General features: G+C 24.3%; 1 protein-coding gene across 2 annotated transcripts; it reads right to left on the reverse strand.

Annotated features, from left to right (window-relative positions):
* Window positions 1–18: 18 nt before the first annotated feature.
* Window positions 19–17,013, reverse strand: LOC117168048 (protein nessun dorma). 2 transcript variants are annotated; one of them, XM_033353391.1, is made up of 5 exons: window positions 16,883–17,013; window positions 10,945–11,873; window positions 5,966–6,170; window positions 5,615–5,878; window positions 19–405 (listed from the first exon to the last, which is right to left on the reverse strand). In XM_033353391.1, exons 2-5 carry the CDS (start codon window positions 11,850–11,852, stop codon window positions 154–156), a joined length of 1,629 nt encoding a protein of 542 aa, XP_033209282.1. In that variant the 5' UTR covers window positions 11,853–11,873; window positions 16,883–17,013; the 3' UTR covers window positions 19–153. The 2 variants fall into 2 exon arrangements, with proteins under 2 accessions (XP_033209282.1, XP_033209283.1); XM_033353392.1 differs by having other exon boundaries at window positions 10,945–11,904; window positions 16,883–16,995.
* Window positions 17,014–17,046: the final 33 nt, after the last annotated feature.

Genomic DNA, 17,046 nt, shown 5'->3' on the forward strand with positions numbered 1-17,046 from the left:
GAAATTGTTTCATTAAAATTTTTGATTGTTTAATCAATCGTTATGCACTTTATAGCTGAAATAAATTCCTATTACATTCTTAACAATTTGCTAATATGCCTTAGATTATAAAAAAATTGTACAAAGTCCTTGCATGCTTAAAAATAATTTATCTCAAGAAATCATAGCTTCGGATTTTGTTAATAAAGAAACACCGGTTTGCGATTTCAATAAAACGTCGCCTTTGCCATTATTCCCAAATTTGCAGCCTTCTAAAGAAATATCAGAAATATTTTCCAGCAATTCTGTGCCGCCCGTTTTGCTTTCCGTGTCGCTTGAATTTTTTTCTAATTCCAGTCGAATGCCGTATTCTTTGAAGTTCGTTAGAGAACTGTTAGTCATAGTGAGTCTTGCGTTGTCTTGAAGCTGAAAAAATCACAAAGTATTGATAAGTTTTCAATTCCTTTTTTTAGTAGGCATGTATCAATACAGGCCTCAGACTTACTTGAGAAACCAGATTTTTTCGAAGAAATTTTTGACCAAAAAGTTGAATTTTCGACAAAGTATATGAACTTTTAACTAAGAGATAAATTTGTAGAAAAAAATCGAATTTTCAGCAAAGTAGTTAAGTTTTCAACCCGAGATGGATTTTGTACCAAACAAGACGAATTTCCAAAAATTTTCAAATCTAGTTGAACGTTTAACAAAAAAATGAATTTTCAATCAAAATTAGAACATTTAAATTGAAAAAATTAATTTTTAAATTAAAATGTATAAAAAAATGAACCTGAAAAATTAGGTTTTAACCAAATTATTTTAATTTTAAAAGTTTAAACTTTTTGGCTAAAAATTCAATTGATTCGTTAAAAATTCGTCTTTTTCGCTTAAAAAGACAACAATTTTCTTCAAATTGTTTTCTTTCTTGGCTAAATATTTTTTGTTCTTAAGTTGAATTCAACTGTTGTAGAAAATTCGTATTTTTGGCTTGAATTTGGTAGATAATTGAACTATTTGGTTAGAAATGTATGTATTCTGTTGAAAATTCATTCATTTTGGTTAAAAATACAACTGTTTCGTTGAAATTAATTTGTTTTAGTTGAAAATTCCACTCCTTGGTTGAACGTTAAATTACATTCTTAAAGATTAATTTTTTCGTTGAAGAATCATAATTTTAGTTTAACTTTTTATTACAAATTAATATGTTAAATTGAAAATTTAACTCTGGTTGAAAAATAATGTTCTTGGGTTAAAAATTACACTATTTGGTACAAAATTAAACTGTTTTGTTGAAAATTCGTGTTTTTGATTAAATATTAAATTATTCCATCTTTAATTAAAAATGGATTTTTTTAGGTTAAAAATTCTACTATTCAGATAAATATTTAAGAAAAAACGAAAAAAATAGAAACCATTGTAGAAACTATTTAGTTGCACGTTTATATATGTAATCTGTCGAAAGTTTATCTTTTTTGGTAGAAAATTAATGTTTTTATTGGAAAATTTAACTATTTTGCTAAAAATTGATTTATTTTGTTTAAAATTCATCTTTTCTGGTAGAAAATGAATATTTTTGGTTTAAATTTTAACTATTTGGTTGAAAATTAAGCTGTTTTGGTCGAGGATTCAACTGCTTTGTTAACAATGTTTGTGGAATATTAATATTTTTAGCCCGAAAATTTAACACTTGGATGAAAAATTTAACTATTTCTTTTAAAATTTATGTCTTTTGTTGTAAATTCTTCTTTTATGGTGAAAAAACAACAATTTTTTGGTTAAAAATGCAACAGATTGGTTAAAAATTAACCTGTTTTAGTTGAGTATTTAAGTATTTTGTTGATAATTCGTTACTGTTTTTTATTTTTAATTGAAATATTTTTTTGTTAAAATATTCAGCATTTAATTTTTTGCTTTAAAAATTAAACCTGTTTGGAAGTTTAACTACTTCTTTAAAGTATAATTTTTGTTGAAGATTCCTAATTTTAGTTTAAAAATTCGTTTTTGTTAACAAATTAAATTTCTTCATTACAAATTGAACTATTTTTCTGAAAATTCATATCTTTGGGTTGGAACTTTAAGAATTTGGTATTGAATTAAACTAATTTGTAGAAATTCGTGTTTTTGTTGTAAATAATCTACTATATTTTAAATATTTAGTTCCAAATTTTGGAAAATGAAAAAAGTGTAAACTAAACATTAATCAAATAAAATTTGGACTAAAATGACATTCAATGTTCAAACAATTTAAAAATTTATTTTAAATTTATTCAATCTCTTCATAAATCATCTTCAACTATTTGGTTAAAAATTTACGCAATTTGTTGAAAATTCGGCTTTTCTGGTAGAAAAGTATTCTTCTTGGTTGAATTTTTCCCATTGTGGTGGAAAATTCGTATATTCGACTCGAACATTTAACAATTTTGTAGATAATTGTACTATTTGGCTGAAAGTGTTATGTATTTTGTTGAAAATTCATTCATTTTGGTTAAAAATGCAACTGTTTGTTTAAAAATTATTCTGCTTTAGTTGAAAATTCAAGTATTTGGTTAAAAATTAATTTTCATTAATTTAATCCGTTTTTTGTTCTAAATTAAAATATTTTTTAGTTAAAAATTCATAATTTTAGTTGAATTTTTTTTTTTACAAATTAATTTGTTAAACTGCGAATCTAACTATTTTGTTACAAATTCATATTCTATGGTTCGTTTTTTTAGGTTACAACAAACTTTTTTATCATAAAAAATCAAGCATTCATTTATAAATTAAAAAAAAAACGAAAAATTTAGAAATCATTGTTAAAACATCATCGGTTGAAAAATCGTCTTTTTTGGAAGAAAACTAATGTTTTTGTTTGTAAATTCAACTATTTGGTTAAAAATGTTTGTATTTTGTTGAAATTTTGTCTTTTCTGTTAGAAAATGAATATTTTTTGTTTAAATTTCAATTATTGGGTTGAGAATGAATCTTTTTTGATTGAGGATTCGACTATTTGATTGGAAATTTGTCAAAAATTCATTTCTTTCTTTAGAAATTTCTCCTTTTTTGTTAAATTTGTAGAAAATTCGTATGATCTGCTCGAAAATTGAAAAATACAACAGATTGGTTAAAAATTAATTTGTTTTGGTTGAGAATTCTTATATTTGGTTAGAAATTTACGGAATTTGCTGAAAATTAGACTTTCTTGGTAGAAAATTATACTTTTTGGCTGTTATTTCAACTAATTGATTAATAATGTATGTATTTTGTTGAGAATTCATCTTTTTGGTTGGAAATTGAAATATTTGGTTGAAAATTAATCCGTTTTGGTTGAGGAATTAGATATTTTGATGGAAATTCGTCCTTTTTGTTTTAATTCAGCTGTTTTTTATTTCAAATGAAAATCTCTTCTTGATTAAACAATCAACTATTACATTTTTTGTTTAAAAAATGTGAAGAAAATCTGTTTTTTCGGCCCGAAAACTTAACAATTAAATGGAAAATTGATCGATTTGATTTAAAACTGATGTGTTTTCTTGTAAATTCTTCTTCCTTTGGTAAAAAAACATTAATTTTTGTTTGTTAAAAATGCAACAGATTGGTTAAAAATTAATCTGTTTTAGTTGATAATTCAAGTATTTGGTTAAATTCGACTCGTTTTTATTTTTAAATAAAAGATTTTATTTTTGAAATTTTAAGCATTACATTTTTTGTTTTAAACATTAAACTTTTTAGTTAAAAGTTGAAGTACTGTCTTTAAGGTTTTTTTTGTTACAGATTCATAATTTAGCTGAAAATTCATTTTTGTTTTGCAAAATAATTTTTTAAATTGCAAACTTAACTATTTTGATGAAAATTCATATTTTCAAGTTGAAAATTTAACTATTTGGTACAAAATTAAACAAATTTATTGAAAATGCCTTTGTTTAAATTAAATTACTCTATTTCTGGTTAAAATTGGACCTTTTTTAGTTTAAAATTTTAAATAGTTACAAATTTTTAGAAACGAAAAACACATCAAATGAAATATTGGTTGCAATTATATAAAGTTTATTCTCAACAAAGAAATATGAATTTTCAATTAACAAATACGACATTTTTACCAAAAAAGACGAATTTACTATTCAAAAGAACGAATATTTAACAAAAGAGTTGATTTTTAGTAAAACATATGACTTTTTAACAAAATAGTTAAATTTTCAAAGAAATAATTACAGTTTCAATAAAATAGTTAAATTTTCAACCAACGAAGATGAATTTTCTACCAAATTAAATTTCCAAGCCAAAAAGGCTAATTTCTTTAAAAAGGGGGTAGAATTTAAAAAAAAAACTAGTTTTCAACCAAGAATAAGGTAAGGTAAAACATCTCCAGAAAAAGGATGTATTTTGTTTGCAAAACAAAGAATTTTCTTTCGAAAAAGACAAATGTTCTACGAAACGCTTGAATTTTAAACCAAATAAATGAGTTTTTAAGCAAATTGTGAAACTTTCAACCTATATGATTAATTTTCTATCAAAAAAGACGAATTTTCAACATAATTCATACATTTCCAACCAAATAGTTGAATTTTCTACCAAGAGGATTAATTTTCTACAAAATATAAACATTTTCAAACTCAAATATATAAATTTTTAACAAAAATGGAATTGTTTAATTTTCATAAAAAACGAAATTTCTACAAAACAGTTAATTCCCTACAGCAAAATGTAATTAAAAAAAAAATGAATATAGTTGAATTTTCATTTAGAAAATTTATTTATTTTCAAACCGAAAGGATGACATTTCTACAAAAAAGTCGAACTTTCAGCCAAATAGTTAACTTCCCATTAAAAAATAAATAATCATAAAAAAATTATGAAAGTAGTTCAATTAATTTTAATGAACTTACTGCTACGACAAATAATTTTCAACCAGAAAGTTGCATTTTCTTAACAAAAATTATTTTCAGTCCAGAAAGATTTTAATTTTACATCAAAAACAGTTGAATTGAACCAAACAGACAAATTTTCAATAAAATAGTTGAATCCTTAAACGAAAAATATTAATGTTCAAACAGAACCTTGCATTTTTACCCAAAAGACGGATTTTTTACAAAATTATTGAATTTTCAACCCGAAAATATGAATTCTCAAGAAAGAACTTTATTTTCAACCAAATTTAGTTTAAAACCCTAATTTTTAACGTAAAAAGCACGATTAAAAAAAATTGTTCAATTTTTAACAAAAGAAAGTAATTTTCAACCAAAAACTAAACTCACATCCATTGTTCAAACTATTTAGTTGCAAATTTATGTAATCTGTTCAAATGTCGTCTTTTTTGGTAGAAAATTAATCTTCTTGGATGAAAACTCAACTATTCAGTTAGAAATTTACGTAATTTGTTGAAAATTAGACTTCTCTGGTAGAAAAGTATTCTCCTTTATTTAAATTTCAAATATTTTACTATTTATTTATATATTTTGTTGATAAAATTCACCTTTCTCTTTTGATTTAACTGTTTTTTTTTATGTAAAATGAAAATCTTTTCTTGGTTAAAAAATCACCTATTACATTTTTTGCTCGAAGGTGTAGCAAAATAGTGCTTTCGCTAAAAAAAAGTGTCAAATAGTGTCAAGAGTCCGAGATCTGCAAATAATATAGTATTATTAGTAAAATTAATTACCTGAATGCCTTCTATGCACTCTTCGAAACTACACTCGCTTAAAATCGCATCTCCAGAGGAATGGACCATTACAGCAGTCCCTAGTCCCACGAAAGTCGTATTTTGTGAAATAAGTTTTGCTCCAGGCAGAACTACTATCCCTATTTTAATTACACTTTTATTTGTGGCATGGATTTTACATCCATCTAGTTTCACCGTTCCTTTCCTAACGAGAATGCCTGCCTGCAGGTCTCCTAAATCGACAGTCAAATTCTCGAGTACGACCTGGAAAAATTAATTTAATTAATTCTAAAGGCGAAGAATGAGTGGGGAATTCAAAAATTTAATAATAATAATAGGAAGAATTATTACTTCTCCCCCGGAAAAATCTAACAAGGAAGGGCCACTTTCTGTTTCCTTGGGACAGAGAACCGTAGTTTCTCGAGAATTAATACCCTTGATCATCCCTCCATCTTCCAAATTACCAGATCCTCTGATTGGGTGATTTCCCTTGCCGAGAATTACAATGTCTCCAGCATCACACGAATCCAACGCTTCTTTTAAGCAGCTAGATGTTCTATGAAAAAAAATAGAATTGAATACTTATTTCAAACAAATCCAGTTAATTTCAGGATTGCTGCAAAATACCAATATTTAAGCGAATAGTTGTGTTTACAACAAAAAGATGAATTTTCAAATCAAGAAGATTAATTTTATACCAAAAAAGATTAATTTTTAACAAAATACATAATTTTTCCACAAAATAGTTCAAATTTTAACTAAAGAAATGAATTTTCAATTAAAATCATGACTCTTCAAACAAAAATATTAGTTTGTAACCAAATAGTTGAATTTTCAAGCTCCTAGAATTTTGAACAAACAAATTTCAACAAAAAATGGAAGTTAAATTTAAAAAATTTAAAAATTCCTAATCAAGAGGTTTAATTATCTAAAAAAAAACGAATTCTTAACAAAATAAAATTTTTCTCTATAAAATAGTTAAACTGTTAAACCAAAAAATAAATCAACTATCTAACAAAAAGAACAAATTTTCAACTGCAAAAGATCAATTTAAATTTAAAAAAAAATGTTATCCAAAAAGAACGAATTTTTAACAGAATATTAAAATTTTCAACCAAGAAGATTAATTTTATAAGAAAAAAGGTGATTTTTTAACCAAAAAGTGTGGATTTAATTAAATATGTAATTTCATTTTCAACTAAAAAGATTAATTTTCTATAAAAAATGACTAATTTTCAACGAAATACATCATTTTTACACAAAGTAGTTCAACTTTTAACTAAAGAAATGTATTTTCAACTAAAATCATGAATCTTCAAACAAAAAATTAATTAGTAACCAAATAATTGACTTTTTAAACTAGTTGAATTATGAACAAACAAATTCCAACAAAAAATGGAAGTTAAATTCTAAATTAAAATTTTTTAAAAATTTTCAACCAAGAGGATTAATTATCTACAAAAAATTAATTCTTAACGAAATACAAGATTTTTCAAGAAAATAGTTAACCCTATAAACCAACAACAAAAAGAAACTATCTACCAAAAAGGACTAATTTTGAACTGAAAAAGATAAATTTGAAGTTAAAAAAAAATTTTCATAAAAAAAAACGAATTTTTAACAGAATATTAGAATTTTCAACCAAGAAGATTAATTTGTCTACGAAAAAGGTGAATTTTTAACAAAAAAATGTGCATTTAATTAAATATTTAATTTCACTTTCAACTACAAAGATTAATTTTCAACTAAGAAGATCAATTTTTGTACCGAAAATGGTCAATTTAAAAAAAGTGTGGATTTAATTAAATATGTAATTTCATTTTCAAATAAAAATATTAATTTTCAACCAATAAGATTAATTTTCTATCAAAAAAGATTATTTTTTAACAAAATATATAATTTTCCCACAAAATAATTTAACTTTTAACTAAAGAAATGAATTTTGAAAAAGATGAATTTTCAACCAACTAGTTAAATTTTGAACAAACAAATTTCAACAAAAAATGGAAGTTAAATTCTAAATTTAAACAATTTAAAAATTTTAAACCAAGAGGATTAATTATCTACAAAAAATTAATTCTTAACAAAATACAAGATTTCTCAAGAAAATAGTTAAACTGTTAAACCAAAAAAAATCAACTATCTACCAAAAAAGAAAAATTTTCAACTGAAAAAGATAAATTTGAAGAAAAAAAATCATTTTCATCCAAAAAGAACTAATTTTAATATTAAAATTTTCAACCAAGAAGATTAATTTTCTATGGAACAGGATGAATTTTTAACAAAAAAATGTTGAAATTTCAACAAAGTAATTAAATTTGTAAAACTAGACTACTATCGAAAATTGTCAGCAGGATCAGCCAAAGTTATTATTAAAAATCACTGCTGACTTTAAAACGTGACTACTCGTTCAAAAATTGAGCGAGAAACTTGTTTAAAGTACCGTTAAAAAGCTTATTAAAAATAAATTTCAACAAAAAAAAATGAATTTGTAAGCCAATAATTGGGCTTTCAACAATTTCAACCCAGAAGACTAATTTTCTATAAAAAAAACACAACTTTTCAAAGAAATAGTTACATTTTAAACGATTTTTTTTTATATAATAGTTAAATTCTAAGTTCGAAAAATTAATTTTCAATTTTAAAAAATAACAAATTTTCAACAAAGAAGATCAATTTTTTATTAAAACAAGATAAATTATTAATAAGATACAAGATTTGTTAACAAAATAGTTATACTTTAATACAAAGATGAATTTTCAAGAAATTACATAATTTTCAGCGAAAAATATGAACTTCATGTTAAAAAATTGTTTTCAACAAAATATTAACATTTTCAACCAAGAAGATTAATCTTCTACCCAAAAAGATGAATTTCCAACAAAAAATAGAATAATTGAATTTTAGGTTTAAAAAGTTAATTTATGATCACAAACATAAACAGATTTTTAACAAACAAAAAAAGAAAGAGTTTTCAAAACTAAATGGTTATTTTTCAGCCAAGAAGATTAATTTTCAACCAAAAATAATAATTTTTTAACAAAATAAATAAATTTTCGACAAAATAATTCAACTTTATCCAAAAAAAAATGAGTGATGAACAAAAATGATGAAACAAAAAATTAATTAGTTACCAAAGAGTTAAATTATCAACCAAAAAAATTAATTTTCAAACGAAAATTATATATTTTTAAGAAAATACATAATTTTTCAACAAAACAGTTCAACTTTATATATATGAAAAAATGAATTTGTAACCCAATACTTGGGCTTTCAACAGTTTCAACTAAAAAGATTAATTTTTTATCAAAAAAACACAAGTTTTCAATCAAATAGTTTAATTTCAAGCAACAAACCAAATTTAAAAAAATGTAATAGTTAAATGCTAAGTTACAAAAATTAATTTTCAATTTTTAAAAATTACAAATTTTCAACAAAGAAGATTAATTTTTTATTAAAAAAGATAAGTCATTTATAAAATACAAGATTTCTCAACAAAATATGAACAATTTCAACTAAGTAGATATATTTTCAATACAGAATATTAATTTTCTACCAAAAAACTGAATGCTTAGTAAAATACATAATTTTTCAATAAAATAGTTCGACTTTCAACCAAAGAAATGAATTTGAAACTAAAATTATGAATCTTCAAACGAAAAAATGAATTTGTAACCAAATAGTTCAATTTTTGACCAAAATGATGATTTTTTAATGAAGAAGATTAATTTTCTACAACAAAAGATTAAAATTTTAAACCACAAAGGATTGAATTTAAAAAAATACGAATTTTTCACAAAGTAGTTGCATCCTCAAACGCAGCAGTTTAACTTTCAACCAAACAGTTGCATTTTTAACCAAAATATGTTATATTTCTATGATAATATATGAATTTGTCAACGAAAAAAAATCAACAAAAGGATGGATTAAAACAAAATTTATAGCCATTTAATAGAAAATATTAATTCAAAATGTTGAATTTCCATGCCAAAGACGAATTTTCAACAAACCCGTTGAATTTTTATAAAAAAGATCCATTTTTAACAAAAGTGTTGAATTTTAAACTAGGTAATTAAATTTTTAACTAGATAATGTAACTCTCAACGAAGAAGATGGATTTTTAACCAAGAAAAATAACATTCTACAAAAAAAAATGAATTTTTAACAAATTACATGAAATTTCAACAAAAAATTATAAAATTTATGTTTAAAAAAAATTATTTTGAACCATAAAGAACGAATTTTAACAAAATATTCAAGTTTTCAACCAAGAAGATTAATTTTCTCTCCAAAAAGATGAATTTTTAAGAATACGTGGAATAATTAAATTTTATGTTTAAAAGTTTAATTTTTAATTACAAAAATAAACAGATTTTTAACAAACAAAAATTTAAAAACTAAATAGTTAATTTTCAGTCAAGAAGATTAATTTTCAACCAAAAAAGATAATTTTTTAACAAAATAAATAATTTTTCAACAAAATAATTCAAGTTTATCAAACAAAATGAAAGATGAACAAAAATGATGAAACAAAAAATTAATTAGTTGCCAAAGAGTTAAATTTTCAACCAAAAAAATTTTCTAACGAAAATTATATATTTTTGACAAAATCCATAGTTTTTTAACAAAACAGTTCAACTTTATATATATATATATATAATTGAATTTTGAACTAAAATGGAGAATCTTCAAACAAAAAAATTAATTAGTAACCAAATAGTTAAATTTTTAAGAAACAAATTTCAACAAAAAATGGAATTTTTAAATTCTAAGTTAAAAAAATGAAAAAATTCAAACAAGAGGATAATTTTCTATAAAAAAAATAATTCTTGACAAAATACAAGATTTTTCAACAAAATAGTTCAACTGTTAAACAAAAAAATGAATCAAATAAACTGATTAATCTTTAAACAAAAAAATAATTTGTAACCAAATTGTTGATTTTTTAACTAAGAAGGATAAATTTCAAGCGATTTTTTACCAAAAAATTAAAATTTTTAACCAGGAAGATTAATTTTCTACAGAAGAAGATGAATATTCAACGAAAAAGTGTTGAATTTTCAACAAAGTAATTATATTTGTAACTAAATGATTAAATTTTCATCAAAGAAGATTGATTTTAAATCAAGAAGAATAAATTTCTCCAAAAAAAGGGGAATTTTCAAAAAAAAACATATGATTTTTCAAATAATTAGTTGGGATTTTCAGCTAACAAATGATAAATTTCCAGTTGAAAAAAAATTAATTTTCAAAAGAAAAACACTGATTTTCCAGAATGCCCTGATTTTTAGCAGCCCTGATTGTATAAATGAAATTTTTTTCATAATTACTTGACGAGTGTATCGGGTGGTAAAAACCCTTTGGCTTGACTCAAGGAAGAAATAGTGTCTTCCAAAGATCCACCAAGCCAAACGAAATATCCTTCCAGCCTTCTGATTCCGCTCTCCCGTCTCTTGGTCTCAACTTCCATCGCACTAGTCCCCTGATGCCTGATCAGCATATTCCTCATCGCCGGATTTTCCATCACTTCCATTTCCGTTTTGATCTGCTGCAGTCTAAAATGTAACTTCAACAACTGACAGGCTTTCCCCTCATCCAAAGAACCTTCCTGCTCATCCTCATCATCAGACATGTCCGTTTCCAATCTAGAAATTTTCGCTTGTATCTCTCTTCCTTCCCTCATCAGAGACCTGATGACATCACAAGTCTTTTTGCAAACGCTGCCTCTCTTCATGTCGAAAAAGAGTCTGAGTCTGGCTTCAAGGTGCGTCGCAACCCAGTCAGCGTTGTCATCGTCATCAGCGTCCCAGGGCATCCAAAGGTAATTGTAGAAAAAGCGAAGCTCGTCAATACAATTCGCAGTGCCTACCATGTCCAAAGCATCGTTTTCTTGAACTTGAGTGGCGTACAGTTCTATCAGAGGCACATCGTACTCTTCCGGTAAGTGAATGTCATCCTGGACGGCGACAATTTTCACGAGAGATGTGAGTTCAGCAAAGTTGACATGCTGGACTTCGACGACGACTATCGTTGGGTAATGGATCTCAAAATCCTGGCATGTGAATTTGGGGATCTTCCACAAGGCTCGCCAACCAACTGGCTCAATCACGAGCTCTATGTGGTAGGCCCATTCGGAACGGATTTGAGAGGCTGGAACTATATCCTCCCGATTGGAGAGGATTTCTGAAAAGTCCACGAGACGTTCTTGAAGACTCTTGTCGAATGTGAAGATCTCCATTTATACATAAGAAGTTTCTCTCTGCAAGATTTAATTTCTTTCTGAGGTTTATCTGTGGAGTGGAGAGACTTCACAACTAACTATTCTCTCAAAATCAGGGAAACTGGGTCATTTTTTTATGAGAAAAGGAGCATGATAAAGGAACACATTATTTTACAGGATGTGTCCTGAAGATTCCATGTTTTTTCCAGGATAAATTATATTACAACATACTCTTAAATATGCTAGAATCCTCGATTAATTAACAAATACAATGAAGAATCAGTGCACATTTAAGTTAAATTAATATGGGTACTATATTAAATTTAATTAAACAGTTTCAAATTTCTAATTTTTAAAGTAAACCTATTGTAGTTTCAATATGATAGATGATTTTCTAACAAAATAGTTGAATTTTCAATTAAAAAATACGAATTATCAACCAAAAATGTAATTGTTGAATTTATCGTTAAAAAAATCATTTTTCACAAAAAACAACCTTTTAACCAAAGTGATTAAATTTTCAACTAAAATAATGAATCTTCTTCTGAAAGAGATGCATTTTAAACCAAAAAGATGATTTTTTAAATAGAAGGAATTAACTTTTAACCAAGGAGGTTTATTGTACCCCAAAGAAAATGAATTTTCAACTAGAACAGATCAATTTTCAACTAAAAATGGAATTACTTAATTTTCAGTTGAAAAAATTAATTTTCTATAAAAAAGAATTTAAACTAAAATGATTAATAATGATTTGTAATGATTTTTTAACCAAAAAGATGAATTTTCAAACAAGAAAACTAATTTGTTACCAAAAAACACCACTTTGTACAAAATACATCAATTTTTATCTAGAAAAGATCAATTTTCAATCAAAAATGAAACTTAAATTTTCGGTTAAAAAATTATTTTTAACCAAACTGATGCATTTTCAACGAAAATGATCAATCTTTAACTACAATAGCAGAATTTTCAACAAAAAATCTTGATTTCAACCACAAAGATTAGTTTCCAGCAAAAAAGATAAATTAAAAAAAAACATTAATTTTATACTAAATAGTTGAATTTTCAGTTAAAAAAAAAACTAATTCCTCACAGAAAACAACTTTTCAACCAAAGTGATTAATTCTTAACTAAAATGATGAATCTTATTCTGAAGAGATGACTCTTTAACTAAAGAGATTAACTTTGAACTAAGTGCGTTCATTGTCACCCAAAATGATCAATTTTCAATTGAAAATGGAATTATTTAATTTTCATTCAAAAAATTAATTTTGCATGAAAAAATTTAACTAAAATGATTAATAATGAACTGGAACGTTTCAATATGTAACCAAAAAGATGAATTTTCAAACAAGAAAATTAATTTTTTACCAAACAAGACGACTTTTTAAAAAATGGCATGAATTTAGATCTAGAAAATGTCAATTTTGAATCAAAAATAAAAGTTAAATTTTCAGTTAAAAAAATTATTTTTAACCAAACTGATGCATTTTCAACGAAAATGATCAATCTTCAACTGCAATAGCAGAATTTTTAACAAAAAATCTTTATTTCAACCACAAAGATTAGTTTCCAGCAAAAAAGACGAATTAAGAAAACAATACATTAATTTTCTACTAACTAGTTGAATTTTCAGTTAAAAAAAATTAATTCCTCACAAAAAACAACTTTTCAACCAAAGTGATTAATTCTGAACTAAAATGATGAATCTTGTTCTACAAGAGATGAATTTTAAACAAAAAGATGAATTTTTAGTTAAAGAGATCAACTTTGAACTAAGTAGGTTCATTGTCACTCAAAATGATAAATTTTCAACTAAAAACGGAATTATTTAATTTTCAGCTCAAAACATAAATTGGGATAAAAAAACTCAACTAAACTGATTAATAATGAACTGAAGTATTTCAATTTTGAACCCAAAAAGATGAATTTTCAAACAAGAAAATTAATTGTTTACCAAAAAAGACGACTTTGTAAAAAATTGCATGAATTTTTATATAGAAAATATCAATTTTCAATAAAAAATGAATGCTAAATTTTCAGTTCAAAGAATTATTTTTTAACTGAACTTATGCATTTTCAACGAAAATGATAGATCTTCAACTGGAATAGATGAATTTTCAACCAAAAGTGATAGCAGAATTTTAAATAAAAAATCTTGATTTCAACCACAAATATTAGTTTCCACCAAAAAAGATGTGAATTTTCAAAAAAGATTTAGTTGTAATACAGGAATATAAAGCTACTTGTACAAATAAAGAATAATTTATATTCAATTTTATATTGCAATTAAAAAAAGAATTTAGAACGCTCTCGACAAATTTCCTGACTGAAAGAAATTTACCTGACATTTCCAGATATATAAAAATTCCCTGATAATATCATGTTTCCCAGGTAGGGTTTTCTAGACTTTCAAATTTTTCTAGGTCTCCTTTCTTAATTAAACAATGAAATAACCATTTATTATATACGTACAAAATGTGCAATTTAATTTTTTACTGACCAACATTTTTTAAAGTTAGCAGAACCATAAATAAACAAATTTTTAATTTTTTTCGAACATGAGTCGTTTTTTAAATCCTTGAATTCTTCGAAATCTTTGTAAATTCGTTGAAATCTCTTGAAGTACTTAAAATCTTTGTGAAATTTTGAAATTTCTGTGAAATCTTTTGGGGTCTTTTTCAATTTTTGTAAAATATTTGAAATCCTTGAAATTTTTAAAATCCTTAAAATTTGAAATATTAGTGAAATTTTTGAAATATTTGTGAAAGCTTTCTTTAATCTTTGTTTGTGAAATCTTCTAAAATTTGTTCAAACCTTTTGAATAATTTAACATCTTTGAAGTCTTTAATATTTTTTATAAAATCTTTGAAATATTTGCAAAGTATTTTTTGTTTATTTGAAATCATTAAAATATTTTTAATCTGCATAAAATCTTATAAATCTGGTTTACTATACCCTTTTTAAAATCTTTCAAAAGTTTTAAAATATTTGGAAATGTTCGAAATCTGGTGTACACGCCTTTTTCAAATCTTTGAAATCCTTGCAATCTTTATGAAATGTTCGAAATTTTGGTACAATTTTTCATAAATCTTCATTTGTGAAATCTTTTTTATTCATTTAAATCATTGAATTATTTGAAATCTTAGTGAAATCTTTTCAAATCTTGGAAAGGTTGTAAAATATTTGAAATCTGGTGTCCTCCTTTTTTGAAATCTTTCTTAAATCTTTCGTATTCATTTTAATAATTAAAATATTTGTAATCTGTGTAAAATCGTTTTAAGTTTTAGAATTCTTGTTTACAATACCCTTTTTAAAATGTTTACAATCTATGAAATCTTTTGTACGTTTTAAAATCTTTGGAAATGTTCTAAATCTTTGAAATCTTTGCAATCTTTATGAAATGTTCGAAATTTTTGTGAAATCTTTTGAAATATTTGTAGAATTTTTCTTAGATCTTTATTTGTGAAATCTTTTTTATTCGTTGAAATCATTGAATTATTTGAAAAGTTATCGAAATCTAAATTTTTTGAAAGTTTTATAAGCTTTGTAAATTGTTATGAAATGTTTGAAATCAGTTGTACATGCATTTTTTAAATCTTTGAAATTAGTTGAATTAAAACAACTCTACAAAAAGATAAATTTTCAATCCAAAAGAACGAATTTCCTATCGAAAAAGACAAATGCTATACAAAACTATTAAATTTTAAATTATACAATTGATTTTTCCAGCCAGATATTTGAATTTTTAATAAAGAAAATTAGTTTTCTAATATAAAAGATGAATTAGAAAAAAAATAAATAAATTTCAACCAAATAGTTCAATCTTTATTAAAAAAAATTACTAAACTGTTCAATTTTTAACCAAATAGTTGAATTTTCAACCAAATAGTTCAATTTTGAGCTAAATAATGTAATAAAAAAAAAGAACTTTCAATAATGTAGTTAAATTTGTAATCAAAAATGAATTTCTAACTAAAATTATCAATCATTCACAAAAAGTAAATAAATTTTTAACAAAGTAATTCAACTCTTAACCAAGGAGTTTATCGTTCAAACAAAGAAAATGGATTTTAAATAAAAAATAGTTGAATTTAACCAACTTCACTAAAGAATAATAATTACCAACTAAAAAAATGCATTTTTAACCAAGAGGATTAATTTTCTACCAAAAAGGCCGAATTTTTATCAAAATACACGGATTTCCAATTAAATTTTAGAATTAAAAATTTTCTTCTCGATATAAATATGAATTATGTCAAACGAAAAATTTAAAATACGGTATATCTCTAAAACTCAAATTTACCAGTCTTTCTTCACAGTTCTGAAGAATTAAATAATTTTTCAAGCATATTTTAAAGCTCAAATTATTTAACTTCTAGCTTAATTTTTTTTGTAATTTCTAGACAAGCTTAGAAAGTTACAATAGAAATATACATAGTTTGGAGGCTTAATAAATAATATAAATATTGTTATATCACTAAATTTTTCCTGCTCCATTTTTTTAATGCATACAAGTTAAAGATTTATTTAACGAATAAAATTAAATCCGTTTAAAAAACCAAGAATTTGTTCATTTTTAATTAGAAAACAATCGATATTAATTCTTTAGTTTTAAAATTAATGTTTATCATTGCACGCTCTTAAATATAAAATATAGATATAAACACAATTAGATAAAAAATATTAAAAATGCGGAATTTTTGCGGGTATGGTCGATACATCAATAAAATAAACATAACCTATAATTCGAAAATTTGTATTCTCTTTATATATGCCTCAAAAATGAATCTTTATCAAGCAAAGTTTTTGAAAATCAGTATAATGAAATTATCTCTATTTATCTCGAGAAATTTTCTTCTCATTTTTGTGTGATTTTTAGAATAAACACAAAACTTATCATTTGGAATTTACGCGACAGAATTAGTTGTTACTAGAAATATTCCTCACAAGACTTCCGTGTTTCATCAAAAATTCATTCAGTGAAATAATGAAGACCATTGTTAAATTAAAAAAAAACTACAAAAAATAATATTTAAAGTACTTACAAAAACTGAAAATCCTTAAAATCGCCAAGTGAAAGTTTTCGGGTTTGGCTTGCTGATTCAAGCCGAAACGGTCATCACAAATTAGGAATGCGGAACATAAACATCTGGTATCGTGTCGTCTGCTATAGATTAGAAACTAAACTGGTTTCATGCAGCGCAGCATC

The sequence above is a fragment of the Belonocnema kinseyi genome, chromosome 2 (assembly GCF_010883055.1).
Source record: "Belonocnema kinseyi isolate 2016_QV_RU_SX_M_011 chromosome 2, B_treatae_v1, whole genome shotgun sequence".
Taxonomy (NCBI): Eukaryota; Metazoa; Arthropoda; class Insecta; order Hymenoptera; family Cynipidae; genus Belonocnema; species Belonocnema kinseyi.